Source organism: Zonotrichia albicollis, chromosome 1 (genome assembly GCF_047830755.1).
Source record: "Zonotrichia albicollis isolate bZonAlb1 chromosome 1, bZonAlb1.hap1, whole genome shotgun sequence".
In the NCBI taxonomy this organism is placed as follows: domain Eukaryota; kingdom Metazoa; phylum Chordata; class Aves; order Passeriformes; family Passerellidae; genus Zonotrichia; species Zonotrichia albicollis.
In genome coordinates, this window is record NC_133819.1 from 44,756,361 (window position 1) to 44,772,454 (window position 16,094).

At 39.6% G+C, this 16,094-nt stretch overlaps 1 protein-coding gene across 10 annotated transcripts in view; it reads left to right on the plus strand.

Annotated features, from left to right (window-relative positions):
- Positions 1-16,094, plus strand: part of MYRIP (myosin VIIA and Rab interacting protein) — a 353,883-nt gene that overhangs the window by 231,879 nt on the left and 105,910 nt on the right. For all 10 annotated transcript variants that reach the window (XM_074539973.1, XM_074539965.1, XM_074539995.1 and 7 more), the window contains exon 3: positions 6,739-6,960. In XM_074539973.1, coding sequence (XP_074396074.1) covers positions 6,739-6,960 — 222 coding nt within the window. The remainder of the gene's footprint in view (positions 1-6,738; positions 6,961-16,094) is intronic.

The window sequence follows — 16,094 nt, forward strand, 5'->3', positions numbered from 1 at the left end:
GTAAGAAATGTTTGCAAATCTTAAAAAAAAAAAAAATCAACAGTGTTTCTACTGTGATGGATTTCTTTATTTTTAGAAAGAGATTGTCCCCAGATCAGACATATATGCAACGTCATCACTGTTTGCTCCTACGTTGATGAGAGAAGGAAAGAAAAATATAGAAAGTGAGATTTGATAGGAATACATATTAATATTATAGAAAATTAATTGTATAGAAATTAAAAACTGAAGAGGGAAAAAACCCTCAAGAGATGCTGGTAAGATTTTAAATAAAAGAACGCAACCACTGTGAGAGTAATTGGACTGTGAAATATTAATCTTCCTGATTTTTGTACGAGTGACTTACTCATAACTATTTATGAGTTTCTTAGCACTCAACTCCCCCTATCTCCCCCCGAAGATTTTGTGTTTTTCTTTTTTGCTTTAGGATGTTGTTACTTCCATTACACCTCTCCCTTTCCCCCCATTTATGGTACAGTCCCTGCTGTCTAATCCTCCCAAAAAATGTCAGCTACCGCTGCTGGACTGATATCCCTCTGAAGAGATTAAAGTGATGCGTGTTCCTCCAAGGCTCCCCACATGCAGGTGGTGTTCTTGCACGTGTGCTAAGCATGGCTTTTTGATAGTACCAGCAAAGTGTACAGCACTATTTCATGTGCTAAGTGTTAAATATAGCACAAGGCACAATTGTGATAGTATTGATAAGAACTTAGGAAAAAAGGCCTTGATTATAAGATAATGAATTAACTTGCCATTTGCTACAGTACTATCCTGTGCTCCACTTTTTCAGACAGAAATTAGAGTTTCACAAGGGGAAATTTAGCAAAGACAAAAAACAAAAGGGTGGTGTTTCAGTACTGTCTGGAAGTTGTGTTAGATGCCTGTCTTGATGGAGAAGAATAAACTACTTTAGAAGAAGAGGCAGCAAAACGAAATTAGCACTGAACCCTGAGAGAGTAAATAATGATGGAGGCAAATTCTCCCTACTGGGAGAAATTGGTTTTTACTGTGTACAGCAGAGGGAAAAGGTGTATGACCCTTTCAGCATAGAGCTTCACTCCTGCTTGCACCATTCCACAGTTTGAGACACAAGAAACATGGAAGGGATTAAACACTGAGCAGATCTCCTTGGCAATTTTGGCTTTTTCTCTCAGATCCCTGCCTACGAGTCAGGCTTATAAAACTTCCACTGAGTGTTTTTCCTAAATGTAGCAGCGTTTTACTAACCTGGTTGGTGCATTTTTGAGGGTTTGGGAGACTGGGTAAAGAAGAGAGGAAGTTAGGGCTGAGGTGGGAACTACTTGTAGTTATCAAATCTAGGACCTTGATTGTCAACTTGAAAATGTGTGAATGGGAGAGAAATTTCAGTCATTGTACTGGTAATCAAGGAGTAAGGGTCTGTCATGTTCTCCACAGATTAAAAGATTTTTACCCCAGCTCTGGCAGGGGTGCATATCTGGCAGGTTTAAGGAGAGTGGAAATGGGAACACTTAAGCCACTTAATATAAAAATCCCTATGTCCTCCAGCATTGTAGATTAGAGGGTATTGGTAAAACCTGTATTTTCAGGTGATATTTGTAGCCCAAGAAAACTTCTAGCCCAATACACCAAATTTGGATTGACTGTGCGAGTGGAAAAACATGAGGTGCAGTGGTAAAAGTGGTCTCTCTAGGCTGGAAGTGGGGATATCTGCTCCCCAGAATATGCAGAAATCCAGATTTTTTGCCAAGCAAAAGGCCTCCATAGCTCATTATGCATAGATGAGTATTAAGGATGCCTGAACAGAAAAGCATCTGAAGATGTTCTCTTCTGTGGAGGGAAACAGCATTTTAGCAGTTTTCAAACTAATATTGAAACCAGTTTTAAGAGGAGTTAGTGATCTTCATGCACTGCTCTGAATCTATTCTGTGAAGTGAGGCAGTGCAAACAAGTGCAGGGAAAAGAGACAACCAGCTACCCAGCTGAGCAGAACACTGTTCTCATAAGAAAAGCACTTTGCAGTGTGTGCTATGTGTTCATTAGTCTTTGAAGTAAAAAAGGCTCTGAGGCCAATGAATAAACTGTGGCTTATTCTATGAAATAGGTGTAATTTGTATTAAGAGGACAGGAAACAGAAGAAACAGAAACCCTCATCTGTAGTACCAAAGGAGAAAGTTTCTGCCTGTCTTTATACCTTGTAAAAGCACTGCTTCTGTGTTCATCAGGAGGGAGAGAGGTGAATCTAGGAATGTTGTCCTTCCATTTTCCTCTTTGCCTGCACACGCAACTAGAATAGATTTAGCCTCTGCTCTATTGGGGAAGATAACAAGTGTTTAAACAGCAGGAAAAATTGTACTTATCCATCACTTAAGAAGGCAACAGAGCAAATGGGAACCAGTCCATCTGGACTTTGCCTTTGAACTGCCAGGTTTAAACTCCTGAAATGGAGACTGGTGTGAGACAAGAGTAAGATGGTGCAGGCCAATAACTGGGCTCAGAGAAACCCTTAGAGAAGAGCAGAGAGCTCCATTTTGGGGAGCCTGACAGACAGATTTGGTTATACAGACTCTGTCTTGGAGCTCAAAGCAGCTATCAGATTTTCACCAGGAACTGTTCTCTTTGTTATATGAAAAACAGGAGAATTTTTGGCTTTTTGTTGTAATACAATTGCCTGTTTTATGGACTCCTTTGCATTGCTGCACCCAGAGGTTTAGAAATTTATTAGAGGAGAAGGCGTTGTTCAGGCAAACATCTAAAAATTGTGTTTAAACCTGCCAGACACTAGGAAGAAATTAACCATACCAATGGAAGCTATTTAATGTATGTTTTAAAAAGTCACAAAAACATAATGGGTGGTGAGGGGAAGACATCTATTCACCCTCAGAATATAATTGAAGAACCTGCATCCAAAACAGTGTGATGGAAAGTGTTCCTAATCTGACTGTTTGTGGGAATTACAGGCCAGGAGTCTATCACCCAAAACATTGACTGAAATTAATCACTTTTTTTTAAAACACAAACTGTGTAAATTCATTGATACAAGCTTCTAGAAAAATTTAGTATTCACTTGCATATTTTTGAACTTATTTGGAACTTGGAACTCATAAAATGTTCTTTGACAGAATTGGTTTTGGTCATAGACATGTTGGATATCTATTGAGTATTTTTTGCTTCTTTTGTACTTGGAAGCAATTGGTGAAATGCAATCGCTTGAGAAGGAAAATGAAACCCAATCTGAGATTCATTCACACAGCAGGAGTTCTCTTCTCCACAGGTGCTTATTACTAAGTTACACATAACCATAATAGCTGAGCTCCATCAGTTGTGACTTCCAGATCAATTCTGTCATTTGTCATTCCCACTGTTCTGTGCCTACCCCAACAGGCACGTTTTTTGTGCAGTTGTATTTTGTTGCTTGTTTTATTTGCACACATATTCTGTGTATACATTTCTGAATACATTACATTTCCTCCTTGGGGAAGTAAGCATACACGAATGCAGATTCAGAGAGGGAGAGGCATTCTCCCTCTATTTCTGTCTCATTCCCCTCAGCTGTGCTTTGTTGGGGGAAACAGTGTTGCATGGGGAGGAAGGGGCAACATTTGCAATGACTGGGTGGTTCAACCTTCTTAGAAATAACTGCTGCACCAGTGGCTGTTGCATTTTTGGGAGCAAGTTTCACTTTGTGACACAATCAGTTGTTGCTGGCTGCTGCCCTTTCCTTAGACCATTCTTACAATCTTCTTGCACCAGGTGATTTGAATGTCCTGAAAGTAAAGCCTGAGCTTTTCAAATGTGGGTGCCTTGAGGTTCCTGTATTTCAGTGCAACAAACTTTCTCAGTGTGCTAACATTGATGCCTGCATTAATCATCCCACTCAGGGTGATCATCCAGATGGAGTTAAGTCCAAGTAACGTTTTCTCCATATTGCTGAGAGTATATCAGTGCCTACTTTTCACTTCAGCTAATTTTCGTCTAACTAGGAAGGCTTAATTGCCCACCAGAGTTATACAGCACTTTGCTTTCATATGAAACCCATGTTTTGCTTCCAAGGAAATAGTGTGAAGAGGAGCCTTTTGGCTTCAAATGACAAGTCCAGTTGACAGTCCCTTTTGCCATTTGACTCCTTATAGAATAGCCTTTGGCAGGGCGGTGCGTGAGAACTTTAATTTGTTACAGCTGTCAGAGAGACGTGCATTGCTTTCTTTTCTGTTCTGCCTGCTTTCCTCTGGAAATGAGGTTTTTTCTGTCATGCTCTCCCTCTGACAGGCTGTCCAACCCTATCCTATTTACTTTTTTAATCCATTGGCCAATTTTAGTCCTATTTAGCACTGAGGCAGATGCCTTAATGATATTGAGTTCTACCACTGTAATGAATACTGGCAGCCAGATAGAGGAGAGAGATGTAATTAATGCCTATTCTGATGAAAAGATTTCAGTGTGAGCTCAGCTTTTTCTAGGTATCAGGCTTTATTAGCTCTGCTGTGAACAAAACTGCCTGGGTTTATATTGTAAGCATTATTGTAGCACTTTAATTGGTGGCTTTGCCTCTGTGATTTATCTTGCTATCATGCATCAGAGCCCTAATGAGGGTTCAAAATGCCACTGAGCATGACAATGTTGAGTATGTGGGCTGATACCACCAAGCATCAGCATTGCTAAGTCCAGGAGATAACAGAACTCCATAAGGACAAAAATCTCTTCTTTCATTACTCCCTCTGACCCTGACTCCTTAGCTGCTCTTGTTTTATGGGAGGGCCAGTATCTGATGCCTGGGGTTTCCATCCTGAAGCAGAGATTGCAGCATCTTGGACTGCCAAACACCTTTCCATGCCAGAAATCCTCCTTGAATCATAGAGAATTCACCTTCACCAGCTTTTGTCCTGGGAGCCGGTGTTCCTGCCTGACCTTCTGTGCAGAAACAGTGCTGCGTCTCATCCCATTGCTGCAGAGCAGCATGCCTGCTGTGGATGGAGGAGCAGCGTGGAGACAGTTCACTTCCTCCCTTGTTCCACTAGAAAGATTGTCCATGTAGTACCATGGAGGGAGTAATGGAGGTTAGGACAAACTAGTCTAGCCATCCCATTGAATTTCTGGGATAGTTCCGTCAGTTTACCCAAGGAAGCCAGTTTGACGTGAATAATTCAGACATTTCCTCTCTCAGATGATAATCTCTTACCTTCTGCATCTTGCACATTCTGTAAAAATGTGGCAGAACAAGCAAGTTTTGCCATCTGGACAGAAAAAAAAATCATAAGGATTATTTACTTGAAATTGCAAAAAGTATGTGTTTGAGCACCTAGTCTTATTTAGTCAAACCCTTGCACAGGGTTTGAGCAGCAACATCACACATTGTTTCTAAATTTTAAATTTATTAAAAGGCATATATTGGGAATACACTTAAATGGGTTGTATGTGCAAGTTCAAAAATTATATGGTTTAGATCACTGCTTTACTTGTCTTTTAGATTTGAGGTTTAGAGTTGACCTGTCAGATTTTCATAAAACCGGCTGGTTTTATTTTGAGTTATGAATCTGAGACAGAAGTGGCAAATAAGGTGATACATAGCCCAGTAATGTGATTATTTTTAAAATTCCAGGCTTGGCTCACAATGATGTTCACAGATGATCTTGGTTGACTTCCTGAATAAGTATGCAATAAGGGTATTCTTTTATTCGTGTAGCAAGATATTTAAACATTAATTTAAGAGTAAGTCAGCATGTCATGAATAAATACTCCTGCAGCTTAGACTGCTCTGTGGTACCTCTAAATTTTATTTAGACTTTTGTGTTACTCTAGTCATATAAGTGTTTTTTATCAGCAATTGGAAATTGTAAGGTACTCACCACTAATTCTGATAAATAGAGAGAATGAATGTAAGTATGTGCATACTGTGTTAAAAGCTTTTATTTTACTTGCTTTTCATTGCTTCTTATTTTTTCTTCTCATAGAGCCAGAAGATGTATGATGAGTTTGCAGAGCTGTCTAGCTTCACAGTTCTTCCTTCTGCATGCTTTTTTGTTATTCCTGTCATGGAATATATTGCCTAATTTGTAAATATGAAAAGCACTGTAAAATGGGAGATAGCAATTTACCATGCATGCACAATTTATGTCAGTTTTTCAAGTAAATGAGCTCTTCTGTTGGAATACAGGAACCTTTGTGCAGAGTGCCTACAAACACTTTCACAGTTAGCAGTTGTCTTAATATTGGTCCTAACTAGCAGAGCACCCAAATCTCTTTGAAATGAAGGGTATCATTAATGTTGCTTGACAAATTAGAGCTATTATGAATAATATGACCCTATGGATCAGAACAAAGCAAACTTTTTGTTTTCAAAACTATCGGTCAGAAGGATTTTTTAATTATTGTGCCAATCTTTTTTACTTCCATAAAGTGATTTTTGATTTGTAAAGGGTTCTGAGAGTAGCCCTGAGTTTTCACATGGTCTCTATAGCTTGGCACAGCTGGAGTGCCTGAAGCAGCAACCTGGCTTTCCTTAGGGTTTCTCTCTGGAACTGAGTAAATTTTGCTTTGGTTTGTGACTCAGAGAGAGAGTTTAAGTGGGCTGGCCATGGGCTTTGGGCTTAAGGGAACATAGGAATTTTTGTTTTCCAATTCTAAATTTAGAATATGCATTTCTCATATTCGTTTCACATCTGCAGAAGTTATTTGAAGAGTAAAACATGAATATGTGGAAAGAGGGTGAAGAGTTTCCATTGAAATTTTGTGTTTTTGTTCTTTTCCTTTTCATTGCAGTGAAATGAAGCAGAAGCTGGATGAAGAGGGCAACAAGTGCAGCATCCTTTCCAAGCAGCAGAAGTTCAATGAGCACTGCTGCATTCGCTGCTGTTCCCCTTTCACCTTTCTGATCAACAGCAAGCGACAGTGCCAAGACTGCAAGTACAACATCTGCAAGAGCTGCAGCACTTACCAGAAGAAGGAGAAGGCTTGGATTTGCAGTGTCTGTCAGCAAGCAAGGTAAAAGCCTATTGTTCAGCAACTTGTGCAAGGCACCTGGGGCCTGACCTGACCTTTTCCTTGTATTTGTCAGTAGTTAATGCTGGTGGGATAGGACATGAAGTACCTGTTTACGTAGAGGTTGATTTATTCCTGATGTGCCTGTTTTTTCTAGGGGCTAATTTGTTGTGAGAGTGTTTGGTTACCTGTTGCATTTTCCAGGCTTGTTTAGCTGGACTGATGTATCAGCAAGCAGTAACTGGGCATAGGTTGTGCAGGACTGGGATGTCCTGAAACACCTGGGTTACTAATGGAACCTGAGCACAGATGGTGTTAGGACAGTTAATAGTTTGGCAGCTAATTCCCTTGATGGGTCAGAAATGGAAGGAAGAATATTTGTGAATAGATGATCCAGCTGTGACTGTGTTTTAGAGTGCTTTTCTAAATGCTTTCTAAATGCTTTTCTTATTGGTGGGGATGCCTTGAGCTTACTTTGGCAGGTACCCAAAGAAAATAGTGGTGCAACCTGTTATAATTCATAACATCTGCTAAAGAATATGCTGCCAGGCTTCTATTTGCAGAGGGTATCAGGGATTTACTGTCTCACCCCTCTGAGGGCAGCAGAGCCCCAACATTTAAAGATAGCACCAGAAAAACAAAGCCAAACACTTAACAGCAGCAGAGGGGTCATTCCTTGAATGTGACTGTTATAGTCCTTGTCTCCAAGTTCCAAGAGCAGCTGTAGCTGTGGTGACATCGTCCTGACCAAACTCCTTTAACTCAGACAAGAAGAGTGAATGAAGTAACTAGATTCCTTATGGTTTAATTTTTACCACTGGTGACTAAAGCAGCTGAGCATATGTGACAAGAATGGCTGTTTATTCTTTATCTTTCTGCTTAGTGGAGAACATGGGATGAGGACAAGAGACAAGTCCCTTTGCAATGCATTATGATACTCCTGTGCTCACCAAAGCCATACTATTCCCTCTTTTTTTCCCATTAACACCCACTTGAAATTGTGGAATCATTAGGTTGGAAGAGACCTTCAAGATCATTGAGTCCAACCCACACCCTAACGCCTCAATTAAACCATGGTACAGAGGACTACATGCAGTCTTTTTGTAAACACATCCAGGGATGATGACTCCACCACCTCCCTGGGCAGACCATTCCAGTATTTTATCACTCTTTTTGTAAAAAATTTTTTCCTAATATCCAACCTATATTTCCCTTGGCACGGCTTAAGGCTGTTTCCTCTCGTTCTGTCAGCTACTGCCTGGAGAAAGAGACCAATCCCCACCTGACTATAGCCACCTTTCAGGGCCTTGCAGAGGTCACCTCTGAGTCTCCTTTTCTCCAGGCTAAACACCCCCAGCTCCCTCAGTTGTTCCTCATAGGGTTTGTGTTCCCAGCCCCTCACAGCCTTGTTGCCTCTTCTGGACACACTCAAGCATCTCAGCGTCCTTCCCAAAGTGAGGGGCCCAGAACTGGACACAGCTCTCAAGGTGTGACCTCACCAGTGCTGAGTACAGGGGAAGAATGACCTCCCTGCTCCTGCTGGCCACACCATTCCTGATACAGGCCAGGATGCCATGAGCTTTCCTACAAGATCTGTCAATTAAGTTTGTGCCCTTGACACAGGTCCTTAAAATCACAGAGATCCCAGACAATGCCAATTTCCAAATGTCAGTCTTTGAAGGCAAAGGTCACTGTGTTCTTTGGGGCACCTGATCCTTCTCTGCTTTTTACCCTGGAAAACTTACAGAAACCCCCTTTTCCCTGGTGATGAGACAGATGAATGACAGGAGGATCTTTTCCAGCAACACAGAGAGCCAGTGCTTGTTTCTGCCTTTCATATTGTGCCTCTTTATTCCATTTATCTTGCGTTCACCCATATGGGCAGCAGCACAGCAGCCAGGTTTGTGGATGCTGATGAACTGCACTTAAAATATCTTTTGCTGACTCCACAGAAAATGTCTCAGAAGAATTTAATTTCAGAAGAAAAATCTGTAGCTATATCATAAAAATGCTATTTCTGACCCTTGAAGTCACGGCTTTGCCTGTAACTCAGTTATAAACGTTTTCTTTATTTATGAGACTTGAGACACAGCTTGAGTTATTTTTCAGTGAATAAATTAACTAACACTGTTGCTAATCATTTTATGTTCTGCTTTATTGGATTGTGCTACTTACAAATCCCTGTAGGTAGAGGGGGGCTAGTGTTCCTCAGAGGTTGCTGGTTTATTTTGGTTTGGTGGGGGCTTTTTTGTGCTTATGGTGGGGGGGAGGGTGATACAATTTTTGGAGTTTAACTCTTGGTCAGTATTTCTTCCAGGGTAAAGCACAACAGTATTTTTGAGTTCCTCTCATCTTCTCAGTGACTTATCCCTCAGGTGGACTCTGTTCTCCTGCCTCTCCCCAGCTCCTCTGCTTGTGTCTTTTATTTTTAGGTTTGATAAGGCAGCACAGGTAGTGGAGGTGGTTCTTGGTTTAGCTGTTATTTGCCCACTTATCTTACTGCACAGTAGAAAATGAGCTCTAGTGGGATAGAAATATCTGAAGACTGTGTTCTACACTCAAGCTGACGTGGTGAATTAGTCTTTCAAGGCTTGACCCCAGTGGAGATACCTGTTCTGTTGATCTTCGTCTTCCAAGGCAGCCATCTACATTAGCATTGAGCAGAGAGCAAAAATTCAGGTCACCATTTGAAACACAGAACATTTGTAGAAAATCAGTCAAAAAAGTTAGTCTTTGCTTCTTCCAAAGCAGAAAACTCATCAATAAGCCAGTGAAAACTTTGGTGTTTGAATTCCTTTAAAGCACATCTTCTGTTGCTATACATCTTTTAAAAGTTAGAAAGTGGGCTTGGTATGGAATCTCAGGCTCAAAAATGTCTTTACAGCAATTTCTGAATTAATCTTGTGAAGAATAGGAGAACCTTACTTAAATTTCCCAATTTCCCAGATTTAGCATACATTCTGCAAATGCTTTTTGATTTAGATTTTTCTCTGAATACTATTATTAATGTTCTCAGGGGCTTCACCTCTCATGTGTATCTTTTTAGTCTGTAAGTACTCTTTGATCAAATTGCATAACACTAATTTCGAGTTTTTGATTTCTGTCTAGGTCAGTTCCAATTCTTGTGAAGCCTTGTACAATGTCTCCTTGTTAGACATCTGTCAGACAATGCATTTAGGCAGCTTGCTGAGGTCTGTACTTTTTAAGTCCTCTTGGCTAAGCTGATTCCAGGCACAGTTTCTTTGCCCAGTGGATTAATGCTTTTGATGCCAGACACAAAGGTTCTTTGCTCATTTAGTAGAAATAAGGCATGCTTTATATGTGTCTGAGACCACTCTTCTGTTTTCCAAGGAGCCATATCCCAGAACACCCTGCTTGTGGTATTCTGCTTTCTATTTCAACTCTTGTAGTAATAAAAATATTTTTTTAAAAGCATAATCCATTAAAATGCATATTTTTTCAGGTTTTTTAAACTAATCATGTTTTACTTCTGGACTGATTAGTATGAGTATATAGAGTCCCATCCAAAATAAGGTGTACAAACATCTGGCTGTCCACCTCAGCCTTTCATGACTATCATGCATGAATTCCCCTGCATTCTTGGTTCACTTCTTCTGGTCTCACCATCTGTATGTCAAAAGATTTCTGTCTCTGTTGTGAGTGGGATCATGGGCACCTAATCCTTTCATGCATTCACATCCATCTGCCCTGTGATTTTCTCACTTGTTCTCAAACGTCTTGCTCAGGTGGTGAGGGTTCATCACTTAGTGGACTCCTGCTTTGCTTTCATGATCCACGCCATGGTGAGAGGGTCTGCAGGAAGTCATTGTTCTGCTTTGTAAGAGCTGCTTTGTTGGTGGTGGTCCTTTGCTAGTAACAGTTACTAAGAGACAGAGACCCAGACACTGGTCCTTTTCTCCTTTATGTCATTAACTAGTGAAAAGCACAGTCATGCTGCACATACTAGACTTTCTGCAGTCAAAGCAGTGTTTTAGGTGGCTCAAACTGAGTCTCAAAAGTTATCACACTAGTTGCTTGCAGCACAGATGTATTTGAATGTTTAAGAGAATTACTCTTTTTTTTAAAAAAAAAACAACTTTGGTTTTTGTACACCCAATATAACTGCTACTTTTAAAAGAAGAAAGCAAGGGTATAGCAATTACCTTCATCAGCTCTTCAATGCAGAGTTATTGTTAAATGTTCCTTACATTTTATTTTGAGTTTTTTGGGGTGCCTTGTTGAATATAACCAGACTGTAACAATTTGAATCAGTAGAAAATGTAATTGTCTTTCTGGAATTTAATAATTAGTTAGGCTACTAAGATATGCACTGAGGTTTTTGATGCACATTAGAGTGAGATTTGAGAAAAATGCAATAAGGTCTAGTCTACCTGCAGTACTCCGTACATTTTTCTGCAGCTGGCATGAATTGGGATTGACACTAAAATGAAAATGGAGCAACACTTCTGATAAAATGAAAATTGCAACAGAAAATAAAATTCTAGACTCACTTGGCAGGCAGAACGCTCTTCAAATAAAAAGGAGCTTTGCCACCCTCAGGAACAGTCCTAAATAAAACCTTTATATTTCACAGGGGTTTTTTGGAGGGCTCTATAAAACAATGTAATGTGTTTTAATGTCAGCAGAACAAAGCATGTATTTGTGGAAACATGATAAAGTTCAAGTTAGCCTGACAAAAGGTACATATTTTCTGCTTAGCTGATGCAAGTTTAAGTGTAAAACTCTTTACAGTCTCTTCAGGGAAAAAAAGAAAAAAAAGCACAAAATTTGAGAAAACCTTGATATGGTACTCGAGGAAAAGTAATACTTCTAGTTAATAACTGAACTTTGTATTTGTTTGCCAGTGCTTTTGGCTGTAACAAAAACAGTCAGTTTCAGGACTTAGTTGTGGAAAACTGATGAAGATATAATGCTGCTTAGCAATTTTGTTTTGCTTTGAAGCAGGCTCAACCATCTGGTAAAAGGAAGCCAAAATGTATTTTAGGTAGTCTGCCTCAGCCACAGCTTGGAGTTTTGTATATAGTTTAGTGACAGTTGCTATTTCTGCTCTTTGAGGTCCCTGTCTGACATTAGTGAGAACTTCTACAGAACTTGGAAGCTGTGACATTGTCACGTCAATGCCAGGAAATGTGTTTTTGCTTCTGAGATCATAGAATTGTACAGGAACATTCACTTGCTCTGTGGCATAGCACACAAGAGAAAGTCTTAGTTCTACCTTGGGCATGTTGTTTTCATTTGACCCATATGGAGGTCTTGTTTTGCCTTTTTGAAAGTTCTCTGAATGATCCTATTCATATTATACTTAAGGAATTTACTAATTTTAAGTAAATTGCGGTGAAAATTGTTCTTCTCAGCTGTATATACTTGTAGAAATTGATGCAATTCCTTCCAAAAATGCGTGTTACTCTATTCAAATTTTTTTCTTCCTCCTTGTCTTGCCATTGTCTCTGTTTTGTATCCTGTTGCTTGACCTCCTTGTCCTTATCATGCTTTAGCATCACAGTGGATCATAGACACCACCTCCTTTTTCTCATTGTACCTATAAAGAGCAAGGACAAGAGCTTTGATTTTGCACAGGGGCCAAGAACAGTCTTTGGTTTAGTCAGTTGTTCCCTAACTGGAGGAGGAGAGAGAGAAATGTGCAAACTGGTTGCTTTGACAGGTTGATCTCTGCTGGGTTTTTTGCTATACTGATCTGTCTTAATTATTTTGAAGTATGCACTGTGAAGAATTTAGTTTCTGCTAGACAGAATAAAGCTGAACTTGCATAACATAGAGCAGACTGCAATGCTGCACTTAACTTTAAGAAAAGTATCTAAAGATGGAATTGAAGAGGAAAGTAGGAAAAAGAGGTCTATTAAAACAGCTAAATACAAGGGCTGATTAGGCAAACTTTTCTAGCTTTAAGTAGCCTTGGAAGTGAACATGTGTCTGAGTGCATGGAGGACTAATCAGTGTTTTAGAAACTCTGTATCCCAGTTCTAGCTGTCAAGTGACCTTGGGGAACCTTCCATGTGTCAGGTTTCCCCCTGTGCAGAATGGATTTGATGACCCTGTGCTCTTGGAGGTTAGTGGTTAGAAAGCTAAATGCTCTGGTTGTAAAGTGCTAAGTATTATTAATGTACTGTTATTAGAGGAGTTTTGCTGCAGTCAGCATGCCTAAACCTTTTTGGTTTTCAGTTCCACAGAAAGGTAATGCTTGGATTCTTCTGAGGAATGAATGAGGGCAGAATATCATGGCTATATAACACTGAATATATATTCAGTGTTAATATATAAATGCTTGCCTGTGTTTGGCTTCACCTATCTTCAGCCAGTCATGGTAAGAAAGGCTATTAAACATTTTCCCTAGTAGTAATAAATATTACATAAATACTGTGCAAAAATATTGGGACTGCTAACCTGTGAGGAGCTGGATATAAGAGGATGTAACACAGGTTTTCCACATAGTAAGCAGCCTACAAATTATAGGTTGGACTTACTTAGCCTTTCAGTTTTGCAAAAGCTGAAGGAGTCTCAGTGAGGGTGACAAATTAAAAGCTAATTAAAATTGCAGAAGATTCTTTAAGTATGGGCACTTAATGTCATGTGGGAATATCATGCCTTATAGTAGCTGAGATGGAAAATAAAAAGTATCAAGCACAGCTCATGGAAGTACTTCCCTTGTTACAGTTCTGCAACTGGAACTTCCTGTGCTGTTCATCATAAAATGTATGTAATAAAGCAGGAAGCCATGGTGTGGTTTACACTCTGGAGGTAGCTCTAAGCAGAGCACAGTGCCATTTCACACAGACATAGCACTGAACATTTTTTTGTTATCACTAGTGAAAGATTGCTACCTGGTTTGATGTATGTTTGTTTCAGCATTTGGTGAGTCTCCGAGCTTTCTTCTGTTGTGTTTGTGCAACTACCAAGATTTAACAGTTCGCCGTGGTTAGCAAAGGGGTTTTTTTCTTGGTGAAAAAATTGGAAAACCTCTGGACTTGCAGCTCCTGGCAATGAATGGCAGTAATAAATGTGTCTTTCCTCTAGCTAGTGCAGTTTGCAGTATTGCTATCCTAAAATGTTCTTGTGTTGCCAAAGAAGTGAGAATTTAGTTTGTCATTTTAAAAAAGATTGACCACATCAATAAATAAGTTACTCTGTGCTCTTATTGTTCAGGCCCACCTTTCACATGAAACAGATACTGAAGCACTGCTTAAGTGTCTCCAATAAGAATCTATGAGATCCTACATTCACATGTTCCATCCTGCTTCTTCAACTTGAGTAAAGGAAGGTGGAAAAAGCAATTGTGTCTGACAAAGACGAGGTTTTACAGACTTGTGTGCTGAATTAAATGTTTGGGTTTCTTGCACTATTTTTGTAGTAGCATATCTTTTCTGCATTGAGGTTTTTGTGAAGTCTTCTTTCAGATAGGCCGTGCATGAATCTGGTTGGAGAGTTAATTACTCTTCTTACATCTTCCACTCTCAGCTTTCAAAGTATGACCCTAGATTTGGAGATCATTAAATAAATGGAAATGGTTACCTGTTAGGTATTCTGGAACTATGTTTCATGCATTTTCCTCTTTTACTCCCCACCTGCATCTTTTGCTAGAACTGTCCATAAACATCTTGTCCATTTTAGCCCAGGAGCTAACAGTCATCTCTTTCATTTATCTTGTTTTCACAAGCAGGATCATGTTAACATAGTGGAAAAGCCATCTCTGTCCTAAAGCCGCCTTTGAGTTTCCACCCCCATTTGTTTCAAGTTGTTTTATCCTTTTTTTTAAATTTGTTTTTGCAGGAACAGCTTCAAAAAATGAAGATTGAATTTTGACATCGTTCCTAAACAAAAATTGCCTAAAACCAGAACCCTTTTGTTTGCAGAAGTTGTGGACTCTTTGGAAGTGATGTTTGATCATAGCAAAAGAAAGCTCTTGTTTTCAGATTAATATTGGATTTTTAGTGCACTTGGGATTTACTTTGATAAGTTGTTTTCATCAGAAAGGTGCTATAGTAAAAATGAAAATTCTTCACAGTAACTGGAAAATAATGAGAGCCAACATAAAAATAATCATAACACATATGTCTTCCATTCTCCTCATACCCCCACATCCCTCACCAAAATATTTGAAACTTATGTACCTTTCTGGGAATCAGCATGGTGCGACTTTACAGCTTGATTTTTGTCTATAGATGTTAGAAGCCAACAGGGAGTTGCTGACGCTCTTTTGAAGGAGTTTTGTTAGTCCCTTTTTTCAAGGGCTGTTCTGTGATGGAGTGGCCAGAGCTTTCCTTAATGAACACTTTTGCTTTGGGAAGGAATCTTTGTAAGGTCATGAGATGGGTGCAACTGCTGGATCTATAATACTACCTGTCCTGATCTTTTTGATTTGAAATTTTATAGCTCTAAAGTTTGCTGTTGTAATTTGGCAAGTGATGTCTCTGTGCGGTGTGTGGGAGTCAGTGCCCATACTGGTTCATTTTTGTTTCATCTCTTTTTTCTCTCCATTGATGTGAAGATTTGTGGGGTGCTTCTCCAGGCCTCAGAATGAAAGAACCTTCCTTCTCTTCTTATTAAGGCCTCAAGAGATAATTAATATTGAATGAAAATTTGTTCATCCTATTAGGAAATACTATTTCCCATGATCCTACACACTCTGAGGTTGTATGTGAGAATAATAGTGTAATGGAGACGTCATGGTTCACATTGTTCTCAATTTGCTGATGACAGATTTGCTTTGTGTTAATGTTTTTTCCTGGCTACCAATGTAGGGGCTTGTAGAATAGTGCATGGAGTATGGAAACTTGAATAAATGCTTGTGAAATAGAGGAAACACATATAAAGAATGGTAGAAATTGCATCAGGAAACACAGTTGTAATCCTGTCTCTGATGTATTTGCAGGACTTCATAACCTGGGGGGTTTCTTGAGCTCTCTGTATCTCAGGTAGCTGCAACTGTCAAAAGCACTTCCAAACTCTGGCAAGCTAAAAAGTGAATTAATATCTGTTAGCAGCCAGAAAAACATTATAATGACTTGTCCCAGTCCTGCAAACTCACCAGTAGCCAGGCCTGTTTGTGGTGACAGAGCATACCTTTGATCAGACATGCTTTTGGAGACTGTCCTGAGGGG